This window comes from Pangasianodon hypophthalmus, chromosome 29 (genome assembly GCF_027358585.1).
Source record: "Pangasianodon hypophthalmus isolate fPanHyp1 chromosome 29, fPanHyp1.pri, whole genome shotgun sequence".
In the NCBI taxonomy this organism is placed as follows: domain Eukaryota; kingdom Metazoa; phylum Chordata; class Actinopteri; order Siluriformes; family Pangasiidae; genus Pangasianodon; species Pangasianodon hypophthalmus.
In genome coordinates this window covers 4519700-4535447 of record NC_069738.1, presented here as the reverse complement: position 1 = coordinate 4535447, position 15748 = coordinate 4519700, and the positions used below count along the sequence as shown (strand labels likewise).

Sequence of the window (15748 nt, the reverse complement as noted above, 5' to 3'; positions counted from 1 at the left end):
CGAAAACATCAGGGCTTGCGTCCGATATTTTAATTGCATCTGAATTTTAAAAGCAGATTTAAATGGATGGATTTAAAATGGTTTCCTTCATTTTGATCTTGTGTTCTCTATTCCAGAGAGATTTTCTGCCTTTAAAATCAGGATTTAAACTTGTGATTAGCGTTCATGGCAAAATGATTTCAGAATTTAAAACCTTAGCTTAAAATAAATAACTTTAAAATAGTTAAAAAAAAGTTGTTGGAGTGAAGGAAAGATGCAAAACCTGATGACCGTCACCTGAGCGACTGGGTTTTATTTATGGATGAGCGAACATGCACTTGAAAGCCCCATTTTACTGCTTCGTCCTGCTTTTCATTTCGCATCTTGTGCAAAACGCTTCTTATGTAACTGACCGAATGATAGATTGTGTGCTCTGTGCCAGTAATGACACATGCTCTGTTCACATAAAGCAATAAAGAGCTTGAGAGGAAAAGTGCACTTTGTGCCCACGTCTGTTTGTATTTTAGATTGTTTAAAGTGAAGATCAGTGATGGCTTGTGACTGCGATTGCTGTGGTGGCTTTGGGGCTGCGGTTGCCACGAGCGGTTTTGTACTCAGGACTCCATCAGTGGACGGTGGATAGATTTAACAAATCAGACTTCATGTGAAAACTGTAATGAATTTACTGGCTGCACATTTGCACCATTTGTTCATATAGTACACAGTTATAGAAGTTATATTTATTTATAACCGCACTATCCGTTAGCACCCAGATGAGTCTGGTTCCTCTCAAGGTTTCTTCCTCATATCGTCTCACTGTCGCCTCTGGCTCGCTCATTAGTCACATATTTGCAATTTATTTTGGTTTAATTTAATTTGAATCTATTTATTTCTGTAAAGCTGCTTTGTGACAATGTCCATTGTTAAAAGTGCTATACAAATAAAATTGGATTGAATCGAATTAAAATGAAATCGGGACTCACACTTGCCGCTCTGTAAATGACACATCCGCAGCTGCTTCACTATCGATTCATGATGCAAGTTCACATCTCGGAGTGAACTTTGTATCTAAAATGTCACGAAAAGTCTGCGTACAAGCTCGCAGTTTGTCAGACAGGACAGATTTGGCCCCACGGCCAGCACATGAGGAGGTCCAGTGAAGTCCAGTTAATGATTTAGTGTTTTTTTTTTGGTGTTACCTGCCACATCGGAGCAGCTCTCAGTGTAGAAAGGACACTCTCTCAGAATGATCTCATGAGCGATTATAGCAAAACTGTAGACGTCTCCTTTCTGAGAGATCCCCAGCACGCGCATGTGCTCAGGAGCGGTCCACAGGTCTGTCAGACAAACACGAACAGAGAGGTGTTAAAGATCCTCAGCAACACTCTTAATATTTGTGTAGAAAATGTTACAGAAAAAAACAAAACAAACAGAAATAAATAAATCACAGAAATGTGAAATATACAAAAAGTAAAAAGACTACTGTATATAACAGACCTTTCCCTGGTGTCAGAATAGTATTGCAGCCAAAGTCTGTGATTTTCACCACCATGCGGTTGTCCACCACGCAGTTGGTGGATTTCAGCCTCCCGTGCATCTCTATATTACTGGAGTGCAGGTAAGACATACCCTGATATACCAAACAGAGGAGAGAGAGAGAGAGAGAGAGCAACACACACTTACATTCATTACATTTAATTATGGCATGTTTGTTGCTCCTTTGACTAACGTGCATTCTAATACTTATTAACACACCCTTATCGATTCCTTATGATCCTGAATTGCATGTCACAACTGTTCCTAACTAGGGACTGATGAATATATATCAGATTGATAATGACAGATAATGATTTCTAATTAGAATGTCAGACCATTCTATCAGCCGATATTATCGGATATTGAAATTCTTAGCTCCTTAAACCCATTATCAGTGATATTATTATCATATCGGTTGGGACCTGGTCACAAAACAAGTGAACAATTGCAGCACAAGGGGACGGAAAAGTGTGTAGGACTAAAACGCTGTTACTGGAAGTAGTAGCCATGTAGATTTTTTTTTTTCTCAGTGCTAACTTGCTATGAAGTTCATGTTCAGACAAAGTTGTCTGTCCAAAATTGTAGCAAATCAAGTTATATTTTTAAGTATTAAGCGTTTTATTGCGCTTGCTTACACATTGTTTACATTTACAGCATTTTACTATTATATTGTTATAACTTTTACATACTGTTACATACGCAGAAGCCTTTATTTGTCACATATACATTAAAGCACAGTGAAATTCTTTTTTTTCTTCACATATCCCAGCTTGTTAGGAAGTTGGGGTCAGAGCGCAGCGTCAGTCATGATACAGCGCCCCTGGAGCAGAGAGGGTTAAGGGCCTTGCTCAAGGGCCCATCAGTGGCAGCTTCACAGTGCTGGGGCTTGAACCCCTGACCTTCTGTCCTTTACTGTGCCTATTGTCCTGTTTTAGGAAATCTGTATTAGCTCACGTGCACTTCATGTAGTCCTGTGTAGGTCTGTATTGTCGTTAGTTAGTTCTGTGTAGTCTCATGTAGTTTTGTGTTGTTTTATGTAGCACTATGGTCCGAGAGGAACATTGTTTCATTTCACTGTGTACTGTGCCAGCAGTATATGGTTGAAATGACAATAAAAGCCACTTGACTTGTTTTGCATTCTGACAAAGCCTTTCCTCACATTTCCAGAAACTCATAAAAACCACACTGGAGAGGCTCCTAAATTACTGACGGATTTCCTCCGAGGAAAAACGAGAAAGGGAAATCAGTACTGGTGCTTTACTCCTTAGCGTACGTACCTTTGCGATGTCATACATGACGGAGATTTTAAACTCCAGGTCCATAAAGCTCTCCTCTGGGTATGAGATCTTATCGTTGAGGACATACTGAGATCAAAATAGAAACAAGTGAATAAAATATGTTTTAGTAGATGTTTTACTACCAATTTCCACTGAAGGGTAAAAACAAAACACTTCCTACACACTGTTACAGAATTCTCAGAAAGGTTAATTTTGTTCTCAGAGACCCTGTGGCATCTGTGTGTGTGTGTGTGTGTGTGTGTGTGTGTGTGTCTTGGTGTGCATGCTTTACCCTCAGAGAACCTCTCTCGCAGTACTCAAACACGCCAAACACTCCGTATTCAAACTTCACCGTGCCGTAGAACTTTGTGAGGTTATAGTAATCGATCCGCAGCAGCTGAGACACAGACAGAGAGTGAGGGAGACGGACAGATAAAAAAAAGGAAAGAAATAAATTACTTAATGAATAAATAAAGGGATGAAAATCAACTCTTGGGAGAAACTTATTAAACTTTAGTGATCAGTTATAAGTATAATCAGTATTTACAAATTCTACTGACCCATTAAAACAGATCTATTTGTTTTTCATAAATGTTTTCAATTATTAAATAAAAAATAGATCTCAATCCATAGCAACTTTAATATCCAGAAAAAGATGTAGTATTAATTCCATTGATTGCATTATGATTTTTCTAAACATATTCACAATCAATACCAAATATCAATGTCAACAAAAACTGTACCGTAATCTTTTAAATGTTATTTGAAAGAATTCATGGCTTCTTTTCATTGGAAAGAGAATTCACATGAACTTTAGATTACGAGGAAGTATGAGGCACTAATGAACTACGAGTTCAGTGAGGTGAAAAAAAAAAAGGCTGGTATCATTTTCACACATAAATCTTGTGCACTTTACGTAGCTGATAGACTAAATGAACCTCCTGCCGTAAACGACTAGGGTGGGATTCTCACAAATCATTTTACTGGAACACTGCAGATAAGGTGACCTTGACTCAGAGCATGACACTATACACACATGAGAACTACATAAGGAACAAATGACGAGTCCATACAGACGAGAGGGAGGGAAAGAAGGAGGGATGGTACTTACAGCATTGAGTTCAATGCGCTGTTCTTCCAAGAAATTTCCATCAGAGTGCCTCAGCTCTTTGAGAATCACAGGCTGGAAAAAGTGAGAGAGAGAGAGAGAGAGAGAGAGGGAGGGAGAGATAAAATGAGAACAAGAACAAGTAGAATACAGATAGATATATGTATGTATGTATGAATATACTGTACGTATGCATAGATGGATGGATGGATAGATGAGAGATGGAAGGAAGGATGGCTGGCGGGAGGGAGGATAGATAGATAGATAGATAGATAGATAGAAATTTAAAAACAGATAGATGTTAAGTACTGAAGGATGGATGGATGGATGGAGGGAAGGAGCGAAGGATAGATAGATAGATAGATAGATAGATAGATAGATAGATAGATAGATAGATCCAAATTTAAAGACAGATAGATGTTAAGTACCGAAGGATGGATGGATGGATGGATGGATGAAAGTAAGGATGGCTGGAGGGAGGGAGGGAGGGAGGGAGGGAAAGAAGGATAGATAGATAGATAGATAGAGAGAAATTTAAAGACAGATAGATGTTAAGTACTGATGGATGGATGGATGGATGGATGGAGGGAAGGATAGATAGATAGATAGACAGATAGATAGATCCAAATTTAAAGACAGATAGATGTTAAGTACCAATGGATGGATAGATGGATGGATAGATGAAAGGAAGGATGGCTGGAGGGAGGGAAGGATAGATAGATAGATAGACAGATAGATAGATAGATAGAGAGAAATTTAAAGACAGATAGATGTTAAGTACTGATGGATGGATGGATGGATGGATGGAGGGAAGGATAGATAGATAGATAGACAGATAGATAGATCCAAATTTAAAGACAGATAGATGTTAAGTACCAATGGATGGATAGATGGATGGATAGATGAAAGGAAGGATGGCTGGAGGGAGGGAAGGATAGATAGATAGATAGACAGATAGATAGATAGAAATTTAAAGACAGATAGATGTTAAGTACAGATGGATGGATGGATAGATAGATAGATAGATAGATAGATAGATAGATAGATAGATTAACCATGCGGCCTTGATGCGGCGTGGCAGTGTGGGTCACAAACAGAGAGAGAGAAGGAGGAAGAATGGTGAAACCTTTTTGTCGTAGCGTCCTCTCCGAATCTGATATGTGCTGTCTCTCCTCTTATCCTCATCGATCTAATCAGCAGAGACAAACAAAATGAATAACATAAAATGTTTACAGCGTACATTACTACAGTGTACACTACTACAGCGTACACTACTACAGCGTACATTACTACAGTGTACACTATTACAGCGTACATCACTACAGCGTACACTATTACAGCATACATTACTACAGCGTACACTATTACAGCGTACACTACTACAGCGTACACTATTACAGCGTACACTACTACAGCGTACACTACTACAGCGTACACTATTACAGCATACACTATTACAGCGTACATTACTACAGCGTACACTATTACAGCATACATTACTACAGCGTACACTACTACAGCGTACACTACTACAGCGTACATTACTACAGCGTACACTATTACAGCGTACACTACTACAGCGTACACTATTACAGCGTACACTACTACAGCGTACATTACTACAGCGTACACTACTACAGCCTACATTACTACAGTGTACACTACTACAGCGTACACTATTACAGCGTACACTACTACAGCGTACATTACTACAGTGTACACTACTACAGCGTACACTATTACAGCATACACTACTACAGCGTACACTATTACAGCGTACACTATTACAGCGTACACTACTACAGCGTACAGTACTACAGCGTACACTATTACAGCGTACACTACTACAGCGTACACTATTACAGCGTACACTACTACAGCGTACACTACTACAGCGTACACTATTACAGCATACACTACTACAGCGTACACTATTACAGCGTACACTACTACAGCGTACAGTACTACAGCCTACATTACTACAGCGTACACTACTACAGCGTACACTATTACAGCGTACACTACTACAGCGTACACTACTACAGCGTACAGTACTACAGCCTACATTACTACAGCGTACACTATTACAGCGTACACTATTACAGCGTACACTACTACAGCCTACATTACTACAGCGTACACTGCTACAGTGTACACTGCTACAGCGTACACTGCTACAGCGTACACTATTACAGTGTACACTATTACAGCGTACACTGCTACAGCGTACACTGCTACAGCGTACACTATTACCGCGTACACTGCTACAGCGTACACTGCTACAGCGTACACTATTACAGCGTACACTACTACAGCGTACACTACTACAGCCTACATTACTACAGCGTACACTGCTACAGCGTACACTGCTACAGCGTACACTATTACAGCGTACACTACTACAGCGTACATTACTACAGCGTACATTACTACAGCGTACACTATTACAGCGTACACTATTACAGCGTACATTACTACAGCGTACATTACTACAGCGTACACTACTACAGCCTACATTACTACAGCGTACACTGCTACAGCGTACACTGCTACAGCGTACACTATTACAGCGTACACTACTACAGCGTACACTGCTACAGCGTACACTGCTACAGCGTACACTATTACAGCGTACACTACTACAGCGTACACTACTACAGCGTACACTGCTACAGCGTACACTATTACAGCGTACACTACTACAGCGTACATTACTACAACGTACACTATTACAGCGTACACTATTACAGCGTACATTACTACAGCGTACATTACTACAGCGTACACTACTACAGCGTACATTACTACAGCGTACACTATTACGGCGTACATTACTACGGCGTACACTACTACGGCGTACATTACTACGGCGTACACTATTACGGCGTACACTACTACGGCGTACATTACTACGGCGTACACTACTACGGCGTACACTATTACGGCGTACATTACTACGGCGTACACTATTACGGCGTACACTACTACGGCGTACACTACTACGGCGTACACTACTTCGGCGTACACTACTACAGCGTACACTATTACAGCGTACACTACTACAGCGTACACTATTACAGCGTACACTACTACAGCGTACACTATTACAGTGTACACTACTACAGCCTACATTACTACAGCGTACACTACTACAGCCTACATTACTACAGCGTACACTATTACAGTGTACATTACTACAGCGTACACTACTACAGCGTACACTATTACAGTGTACATTACTACAGCGTACACTATTACAGCGTACACTATTACAGCGTACACTACTACAGCGTACACTATTACAGCGTACACTATTACAGCGTACATTACTACAGCGTACACTATTACAGCGTACATTACTACAGCGTACACTACTACAGCGTACACTATTACAGTGTACATTACTACAGCGTACACTACTACAGCGTACACTATTACAGCGTACACTATTACAGTGTACATTACTACAGCGTACACTATTACAGCGTACACTATTACAGCGTACACTACTACAGGGTACAGTATTACAGCGTACATTACTACAGCGTACATTACTACAGCGTACATTACTACAGCGTACACTATTACAGCGTACATTACTACAGCGTACACTATTACAGCGTACACTATTACGGCGTACATTACTACGGCGTACACTACTACGGCGTACACTACTACAGCGTACACTACTACAGCGTACACTATTACAGCGTACATTACTACAGCGTACACTACTACAGCGTACACTACTACAGCGTACATTACTACAGCGTACACTATTACAGCGTACACTACTACAGCGTACATTACTACAGCGTACACTACTACAGCGTACACTATTACAGCGTACACTACTACGGCGTACACTACTACGGCGTACACTATTACGGCGTACACTACTACGGCGTACACTACTACAGCGTACACTACTTCGGCGTACACTACTACGGCGTACACTATTACGGCGTACATTACTACGGCGTACACTACTACGGCGTACACTATTACGGCGTACACTACTACAGCGTACACTACTACAGCGTACACTACTTCAGCGTACACTACTACAGCGTACACTATTACAGCGTACACTACTACAGCGTACACTGCTACAGCGTACACTACTACAGCGTACACTATTACAGCGTACACTACTACAGCCTACATTACTACAGCGTACACTACTACAGCCTACATTACTACAGCGTACACTATTACAGCGTACATTACTACAGCGTACACTACTACAGCGTACACTATTACAGTGTCATTACTACAGCGTACACTATTACAGCGTACACTACTACAGCGTACACTATTACAGCGTACATTACTACAGCGTACACTATTACAGCGTACACTACTACAGCGTACACTACTACAGCGTACATTACTACAGCGTACATTACTACAGCGTACACTACTACAGCGTACATTACTACAGCGTACACTACTACAGCGTACACTATTACAGCGTACATTACTACAGCGTACACTATTACAGCGTACATTACTACAGCGTACACTACTACAGCGTACATTACTACAGCGTACATTACTACAGCGTACACTATTACAGCGTTCACTATTACAGCGTACATTACTACAGCGTACACTACTACAGCGTACATTACTACAGCGTACACTATTACAGCGTTCACTATTACAGCGTACATTACTACAGCGTACACTATTACAGCGTACACTACTACAGCGTACACTATTACAGCGTTCACTATTACAGCGTACACTATTACAGCGTTCACTATTACAGCGTACATTACTACAGCGTACACTATTACAGCGTACATTACTACAGCGTACATTACTACAGCGTACATTACTACAGCGTACACTATTACAGCGTACATTACTACAGTGTAATGTACTACTAAACAACAACCGGAGAGTACACTAAAAGATTTCCATGGTTACAGTTATAACTATACAAAGCAATGAGAGCGTTATTTCTTTCTGATATCAGTTAAAGATTCATTTCCAGAGCAGTTCTGCTTTCAAACTCAAAATTCTGTCAGCTCATTATCCTGATCTGTGCTTTTTAAGAATTAGTTATTCTGTGTGTGTGTGTGTGTGTGTGTGTGTGTGTGTGTGTGTTACTTTGAGAGAAATGTAGCTTGACTCTTTGTTGTCTAGGGGTGTGATGAGTTCTGAGTTTATATGAGACCATTTCTTCTGATCGAAGCGCTGCCTCCTGTTCTGTCTGTAGAAGTACACATCACACACACACACACACACACACACACACGTTAACATGCACCAAAAAACATACAAACCCAAATCAATCAAACTCAACAAGCATGTGAAAATAAACACCCCTCTGAGCTCAACATGTAGAGTTTCGCAGGAATAACTTGCTTTTATTTTTTTATTTATTAATTTTTTTACTTGTTCATCTCTTTTAATTTGATCACTTTATAAATTTTTACCTCTTTTTTCCAACATGGAGCCAGTTCTGGGAATAAAATAACCTTTACAAGAACTATGACCTTTACAAGAACTGCAAGTCTGAGACCTGATCCGTAACAGAACAGGCTGTGGAAATTCCTCAACGCACGATGTCACGACAATAACAAATTTTTTTTAATTATTATGTTGTTAATCATACACATTTTACTTCTGGTCTTGAGCTCATCGTTGATCGTGAAGGACGAAACAAATGCTTGGATTGTTTTTATATAATCTGAACATGTATGCATTAGCAATGTATGTAATATTGTGATAATCCTGTGCATTATATTATAAGTCCATGTGGAATCTGTTTCATTTTGTATTTTTGCATTGATACAGTTCTGTGCAAAAGTCTTAGGCACATGCAAAGAAATGCTGTAGAGCAAAGATGCCTTCAAATATAGTGAAACTAAATGTTTCTACATTAAAAAAACACTATAAAGAGCAGTAAACAGTAATAAATGAGACAAAATCAATATTTGGTGTGACGATCCTTCACTTTAAAAAATAAACCAGTATCTCAGGTGCAGTGTGTGCAGTTTTACAAGGAAATGAGCTGGAAGTGTTACTGAGCATCTTGCAGAAGCAGCCACAGTTCTTCTGGAGACTTTGACTGTCGACTCGCTTCTTATTTCTGCAGCGAAACCCAGCAGCCTTCATTATGTTTTTATCTGAAAAGTGTCTCTTATGGAATCTGCTGCTTTCTTTACTGACATACAAACATTTTTTGTATAACATTTCATTTTGTGCTGGAAAACTAATGTTTGGAATCTAAAATGTTTTTGTACTGAATCAATAATGTAGAAGTCAGAAAATAAGCATCTGTAACAAAGTTTGTACTAAAAAAAAAAAAAAAAAAAAAAAAAAAAGGTGCCAAGACTTTTGCACAGTACAGTGTATAGATCTGGACTCGGTTAAGCTACAGGAGGAAATCTGCACGATCCCTTCATCGTGTCGGATAAACAAACATATTTGGACATACTTTTGTCTTGCCAAACTTGTCAAATTATCGCCAGATCTAAAAGATTTTAGATGTATGTTATGTTATGTACGTTACCTGTAGAAGATCAAAGCAATAGCGGTAGCAAGTACAACGCTGATTCCAAGCACAATCATTATGATATCGTGCGTCTCCAGGCCTGAAGGGTACATCACACACACACACACACACATTCAGCATAAACAACGCAGCATGAGGAACACGGAGCGTTTTATTATTGCGTTCGTACCGTTAGCAGGTCTGTCGTCAGGCAGTCGAGAGCCTGGCCAGGGCAGGTCAGGGTTATTGTGGTTCAGCGTCGTCTTGTCGTTTGACGTGTCGAATAGAAACAATGTCTTATACTAGGAATAAAATAAGGAGGGCAGAAAACTAAAAAAAAATATTCGTACAAGGTCACCACCAATATCATCACTAAGGAAATTCAACTAAGGCTGGTTTTTAGCTTAACATATTCTCTACGAATGCTGAATGCTGATGATTTTCGACAGATTTTCCAGAAACAACACCGAATTTAGGTCTTCATGTGTAAACACCTGCGCAGACATTTTATTTCATCAGTTTAAAAGTTATAAAATCGACATTAGTTTATGCGTGCATTGTCTAGCATTACTGGAAGAAGCATTAGCTAAGTTAGCAGATTATTATTATTATTATTATTATTATTATTATTATTGGTGAAGTAATCGTGTAGTGTGTAATAAGAGCTGACCTGAATCGTGTTGGTTGTGTACATCAATGAAAAATTCAAGTTTCTGTCTCCACTTTCATCCAAATCATAGCGACCGCCCAAACCTGATCCCAAATACATACATAAACACACACACACACACACACACACACACACAGACACACACATACACACACATACACACACAGACATACACAGACATACACAGGGCAATGCGTTAATAATGACAGCTCTCAGATATAGAAACACACACCCACTTTGGTGCTGACATGGTGAGTGAAATAGCAAAAAAAAAAAAAAAAAAAAAAGGGCAAAAGAAAAGAGAGAGGAAAGATAGATAGATAGGTAGAAAGAGAGAGAGAGAGAGAGAGAGAGAGAGGAGGTGAGAGAGATAGAGAAAGCGGTTGCGAGGGAAACTACAGTAAGAACTGGATCTCTTTTATAAAGCATGATATTTATATAAAGCTCGGACAGTCGATATCTGAACATTTACTCTGCGCACAGCACGGCAATTTTTTTTTTTTTTTTTCACGTTCAGTGACTGGAGGATTCGTAATTCAATATGGCAGCCACAGGGTCGTGAAAATGTGTCGGAGGAAGGACCGTACCCTCAAAGGACAGGTTTCGGAAGGGGTTGTCGCTGGAGATGTTGATGGTGTTGTTTCCTAAGCCCAGGCCCTCACTTGCGAGTAACATCTCCCTCATCACTTTACTAAAGAGAACCACGCCGTCATAATAACCTGCAATGTAATCATTCAGCATCTACAGGGATAAACAGAGAGAGGGAACAAGGGAAAGAGAGAGAGAGAGAGAGAGAGAGAGAGAGAGGAAGACAGTATCTGTGTTATGTGTGTTTTTTAAATTTAAAAAACTTTACTTGTGTTGGAAGTATTAGGATATTATTATATTGATGTTTTGATATACTGCTGTATTGTAAGACCAGCTGGAGTGTGTGTTAATTCAGCAAAGGAAATGTTGCTTCTTGCAGTCAGTCTGATTTAAAATGACACGAACTTACGGTGGAATTGTAGGGCCAGTCGGGGAGACTGTAGTTGCGCATGCTGTGCATCGTCAGCACCAGGACGTCCCTCATAAAGTCATACGATGATGTGTTGATGTGATATCCATGACTGAGAGCAAGGGAAACAAAACACAATTCTAAGTTTTATCACTGAATTAACCTTCGTCGCATGCGCTTTGTTCATTCATCTTCGGTAAGATGAACGTTTGCACCTAGGGGCCAGTTTAGCGTAGCCAATCAACTTCCAGGCATGTATTTTGGGAGGGGAGGGAGAACTGGAGAACCCACGTAGACACACGGAGAACATGTGTGTGTGTGTGTGTGTGTGTGTGTGTGTGTGTGTGTTTTCGTCTACAATGTCTATGCAATGTTTTTAGCACCAGGTAGTATGCCAGTAGTTTATTAGTATATTAGCTTGTGAAAAAAACAGTGTGCTTAGGATAGGCATGTTTGTTTGTTTGTTTGTTTGTTTGTTTGTTCATTTGATCAAATTATTTGATCAAATTTATTTATTTATTTATTTTAAATCCCCTTGATCAAATCTCTCCTGATTTGAGATAAAGAGGAAGTTACAAGAGTCTGGGCTTGATTAAGTTTAAATATATATTTCACCTCATGTAAAATAAGAGGTATTTTATGACAGATAGCCTACTTTATTATGCAGTGTGTGGAAGATATTACTCGAAATGCAGACGTAACGAATCGAGAGCCTCGTATCATAAATAAACGACACACTCCTAATAATCCAGCATTAATATTCAGTACTGCAGAGACACCACATCATTATAAATATTATTTCACCTCAAGAGCTCATAATTAGGGAATAGTTAGGGGGAAAAAAAATATTAAAATGCTTCTGTAAAGCGTGCAGGATGACCCGACTAAAGCAGACTCACTTAAAAATGTCTATAAGGATGAAGGCGATGTCCTTGTTCACGTTCGTCCCGTTTTTAACGGACACGATGTCGTCCGGGCCTCCGCACAGGATGAAGACTAGTCGAGGAGAAGGAGAGAGGTTTAGTAAATTAGATTTATATACAACAAAGATACTGTACATCATGAGGAGTAAAAAATATATACAGCATACAAGACTAAATATAAAACATTAAATCTACTTAATTAAGGAACATCGTGCATTAGTTAATTTTATATCATATCACATCGGTGTTCAGCGTTCTCAATTCTGATTAGTCAGAAAGTGTTGATTAATTTTCTAAAACAGCAGCTCTGGCAGTAGCGCCAGCTACAAGGCAAATCACAGGTTTATATTAATGCGCTTCTTCTAAAATTGTATCGTTTCTATGGTAACCTATACAGCTTACACAGGGCCATCTTGTATAAACAGATTTTTTAAAAATCATGTGGCAAATTGCTGTGTTATATGAAGCATAAGACACTTCAGGACGTGCTGTTATTGGAAAATAATCTACTTGGCGGTAAGAGGAACTCCGCTTTGCGTCAGGTCACCTCACATCACCCCGTCGTTGATTATTTTCCTATAAATGCACTCCCTATGGTGTTTTATTACTCACTAAATTGCAAAATATGTCAAAAAAAAAAAAAGGTCAAAGGGGTGTGAATATTTATGCAAGGCACTGTATATGCAGAATGAAACAGAGACGATAAAGAAATGTATTTTATAACAAGCGCGTTAAGATTCACAGCTTCTTTCTTATCACAATAAACAGCAAAGATTTGAGATGAGGCTCTGCAAAATAGTTTTGTTAGTTTTCCCTTCGTATTGTTGTCATGTTTCAGGATAAACACAACCTGAGCATATCTTTTTGCAGATAAACCTGAAAAAAAAAAACCTTCTGTAATGACAGGTTACTCACTGTTGCTGTGTCTGTTTGCATCTGACAAAGCAGAAGAGATCTCTTCTTTAGTGCGCAGCACCTTCCTGTGGATCAGCGTGGAAAACTGAGCCGTCGCCGCTTCCAACGCATTGATGTACCTGCAGCAGACAGAGCCAGAGACGTTTAGAAAGGACGAGATAATAGAAGGAGGGATAATAGAGAAGGAAATACAGAGAGAGAGAGAGAGAGAGAGAGAGACAGAAACACGTGCTCTGTACCAAAAGCACTCCTCAGAGATGCTCTGTTGTTTGTAGACGTAAGCCGTCTTCCAGCGTTTGGGCTTGAGCCTGGGTATCGTCACATTCCAGAAATTAACAAAGAAGCTCGAGATTTTCCGGGCCGGAGGCAGCAGACGAGTCAGCTTTTCCTTGCCGTCACAGGACAGGCCGAAACTCCCCGCAGATATTACAGGGATGGTCAGAGTCAAACCCACCTCCTGACTGAAAAATAAACACACGCACACATACCTGATTCCTCACACATCAAGTCAAGTCAAGTGGAGTTTATTGTCATTTCAGCCATATACAAGTACACAGTGAAACGAAACAACGTTTCTCCAGGACCAAGGTGCCACATAAGACAACACAGAACAACACAGAACTACGGGGACTACATAAATTACATAAATTAAACGTAAAGTGCACAAGTGCAAACATGTGCAGACAGCACAAGACAAAACAGACAGTACATAACTACGACGCCGACCAGTACACAGTCCTGTTGAAAGTGATAAAGTGACAGTAGTACAAATATTACAGCTGAGGTAGTGTAAACAGTGTAAACATGTTGGGTTACGCAGTGTTATGTAGAGTTATGTCGAGTTATATAGAGTTATGTCGAGTTATACAGAGTTATGTCGCACTTACACTCTCTATCAAAGGTACTTTTTAAACCACCATAGACACGCGCTTTGAGAACTGACACTGTTTGCAGATATGTTTTATTTTTTTCAAATAATATCTGCCTACCGCTACAGCACACAGAGCCCCGCCCCTACGCGCTTTCAACCACCGCAGCTCAGCAGCCGTGTTTCTAAAACAACCTCATCTATTTTTCTTTGTTAACCGGCAGTAAACAAGTTTTTACCATCATTGTGGAGCTGTTACCATGGTAACTGTTAACTGTAGCGCAAGACAGTGAGAAAGCAGATTGCTTCTCTGTGTGAATAATTAGTTTAGATTTAACGAAAAGCAACTGGTGTTAAAATGTTACAAAACAGTTAAGAGAGTCTAATGAACTAATTTTTAAATTTTATACAGGACCATTTTAAGTTTGAAAAAAAATAAAAATCATGGACCCTTTGAGCATATATTTGTTTATTTTTTAAAAAGTCGGCACATTATTTAAACGTGTACAGTTTTTTATTGGATGTAATTATTTCTGAACTTTCAAACCACAGAGCCCATTAATTAAAATTTTTTAAATTTTAGGTGACATTGTTTATAGACATACTAAACTTGATTTTAAAAAATATTTTGAGGTTTCCATCACTGCAACAAATTAAAAAAATCACAGACTCTTGGTTACGCTTCACAGACCCCTGTAGGTTCCTGGACCACCTCACGATGGTCAATTTGGTGTAGCAAGAAATGCAGCTGTGAGATTTCAGTAATAAATTTGTATTCAAACTTCTTCGCATATTTTAAATCAAAGCATAAACTCAGTAAATCCCTCCTTACCTATCTCTAGTGAATCATGAGGTTCAGTTTGCTACTAAAACTCAGTATACAGAATAACTAGGAGATTTTTTTCCTAGTTATCCTGTTTTTTTTTTTATTTGAATGTATGGTTTAACTTAAATTAGATGAATATTG

The 15748-nt window shown here is 39.4% G+C and overlaps 1 protein-coding gene across 1 annotated transcript in view; it reads right to left on the bottom strand.

Annotated features, from left to right (window-relative positions):
* gucy2ca (guanylate cyclase 2Ca) overlaps positions 1 to 15748 on the bottom strand; it is a 40245-nt gene that overhangs the window by 7449 nt on the left and 17048 nt on the right. Inside the window, exons 4-18 of the mRNA XM_034301410.2 lie at positions 14153 to 14374; positions 13914 to 14032; positions 12975 to 13071; positions 12076 to 12187; positions 11666 to 11819; positions 11079 to 11161; positions 10599 to 10710; positions 10427 to 10508; positions 9019 to 9121; positions 5027 to 5089; positions 3904 to 3975; positions 3085 to 3189; positions 2793 to 2879; positions 1477 to 1609; positions 1179 to 1316 (exon numbers count right to left, since the gene is read on the bottom strand). Of these exons, the coding sequence (XP_034157301.1) occupies positions 1179 to 1316; positions 1477 to 1609; positions 2793 to 2879; positions 3085 to 3189; positions 3904 to 3975; positions 5027 to 5089; positions 9019 to 9121; positions 10427 to 10508; positions 10599 to 10710; positions 11079 to 11161; positions 11666 to 11819; positions 12076 to 12187; positions 12975 to 13071; positions 13914 to 14032; positions 14153 to 14374 (1682 nt within the window). The remainder of the gene's footprint in view (positions 1 to 1178; positions 1317 to 1476; positions 1610 to 2792; positions 2880 to 3084; positions 3190 to 3903; positions 3976 to 5026; positions 5090 to 9018; positions 9122 to 10426; positions 10509 to 10598; positions 10711 to 11078; positions 11162 to 11665; positions 11820 to 12075; positions 12188 to 12974; positions 13072 to 13913; positions 14033 to 14152; positions 14375 to 15748) is intronic.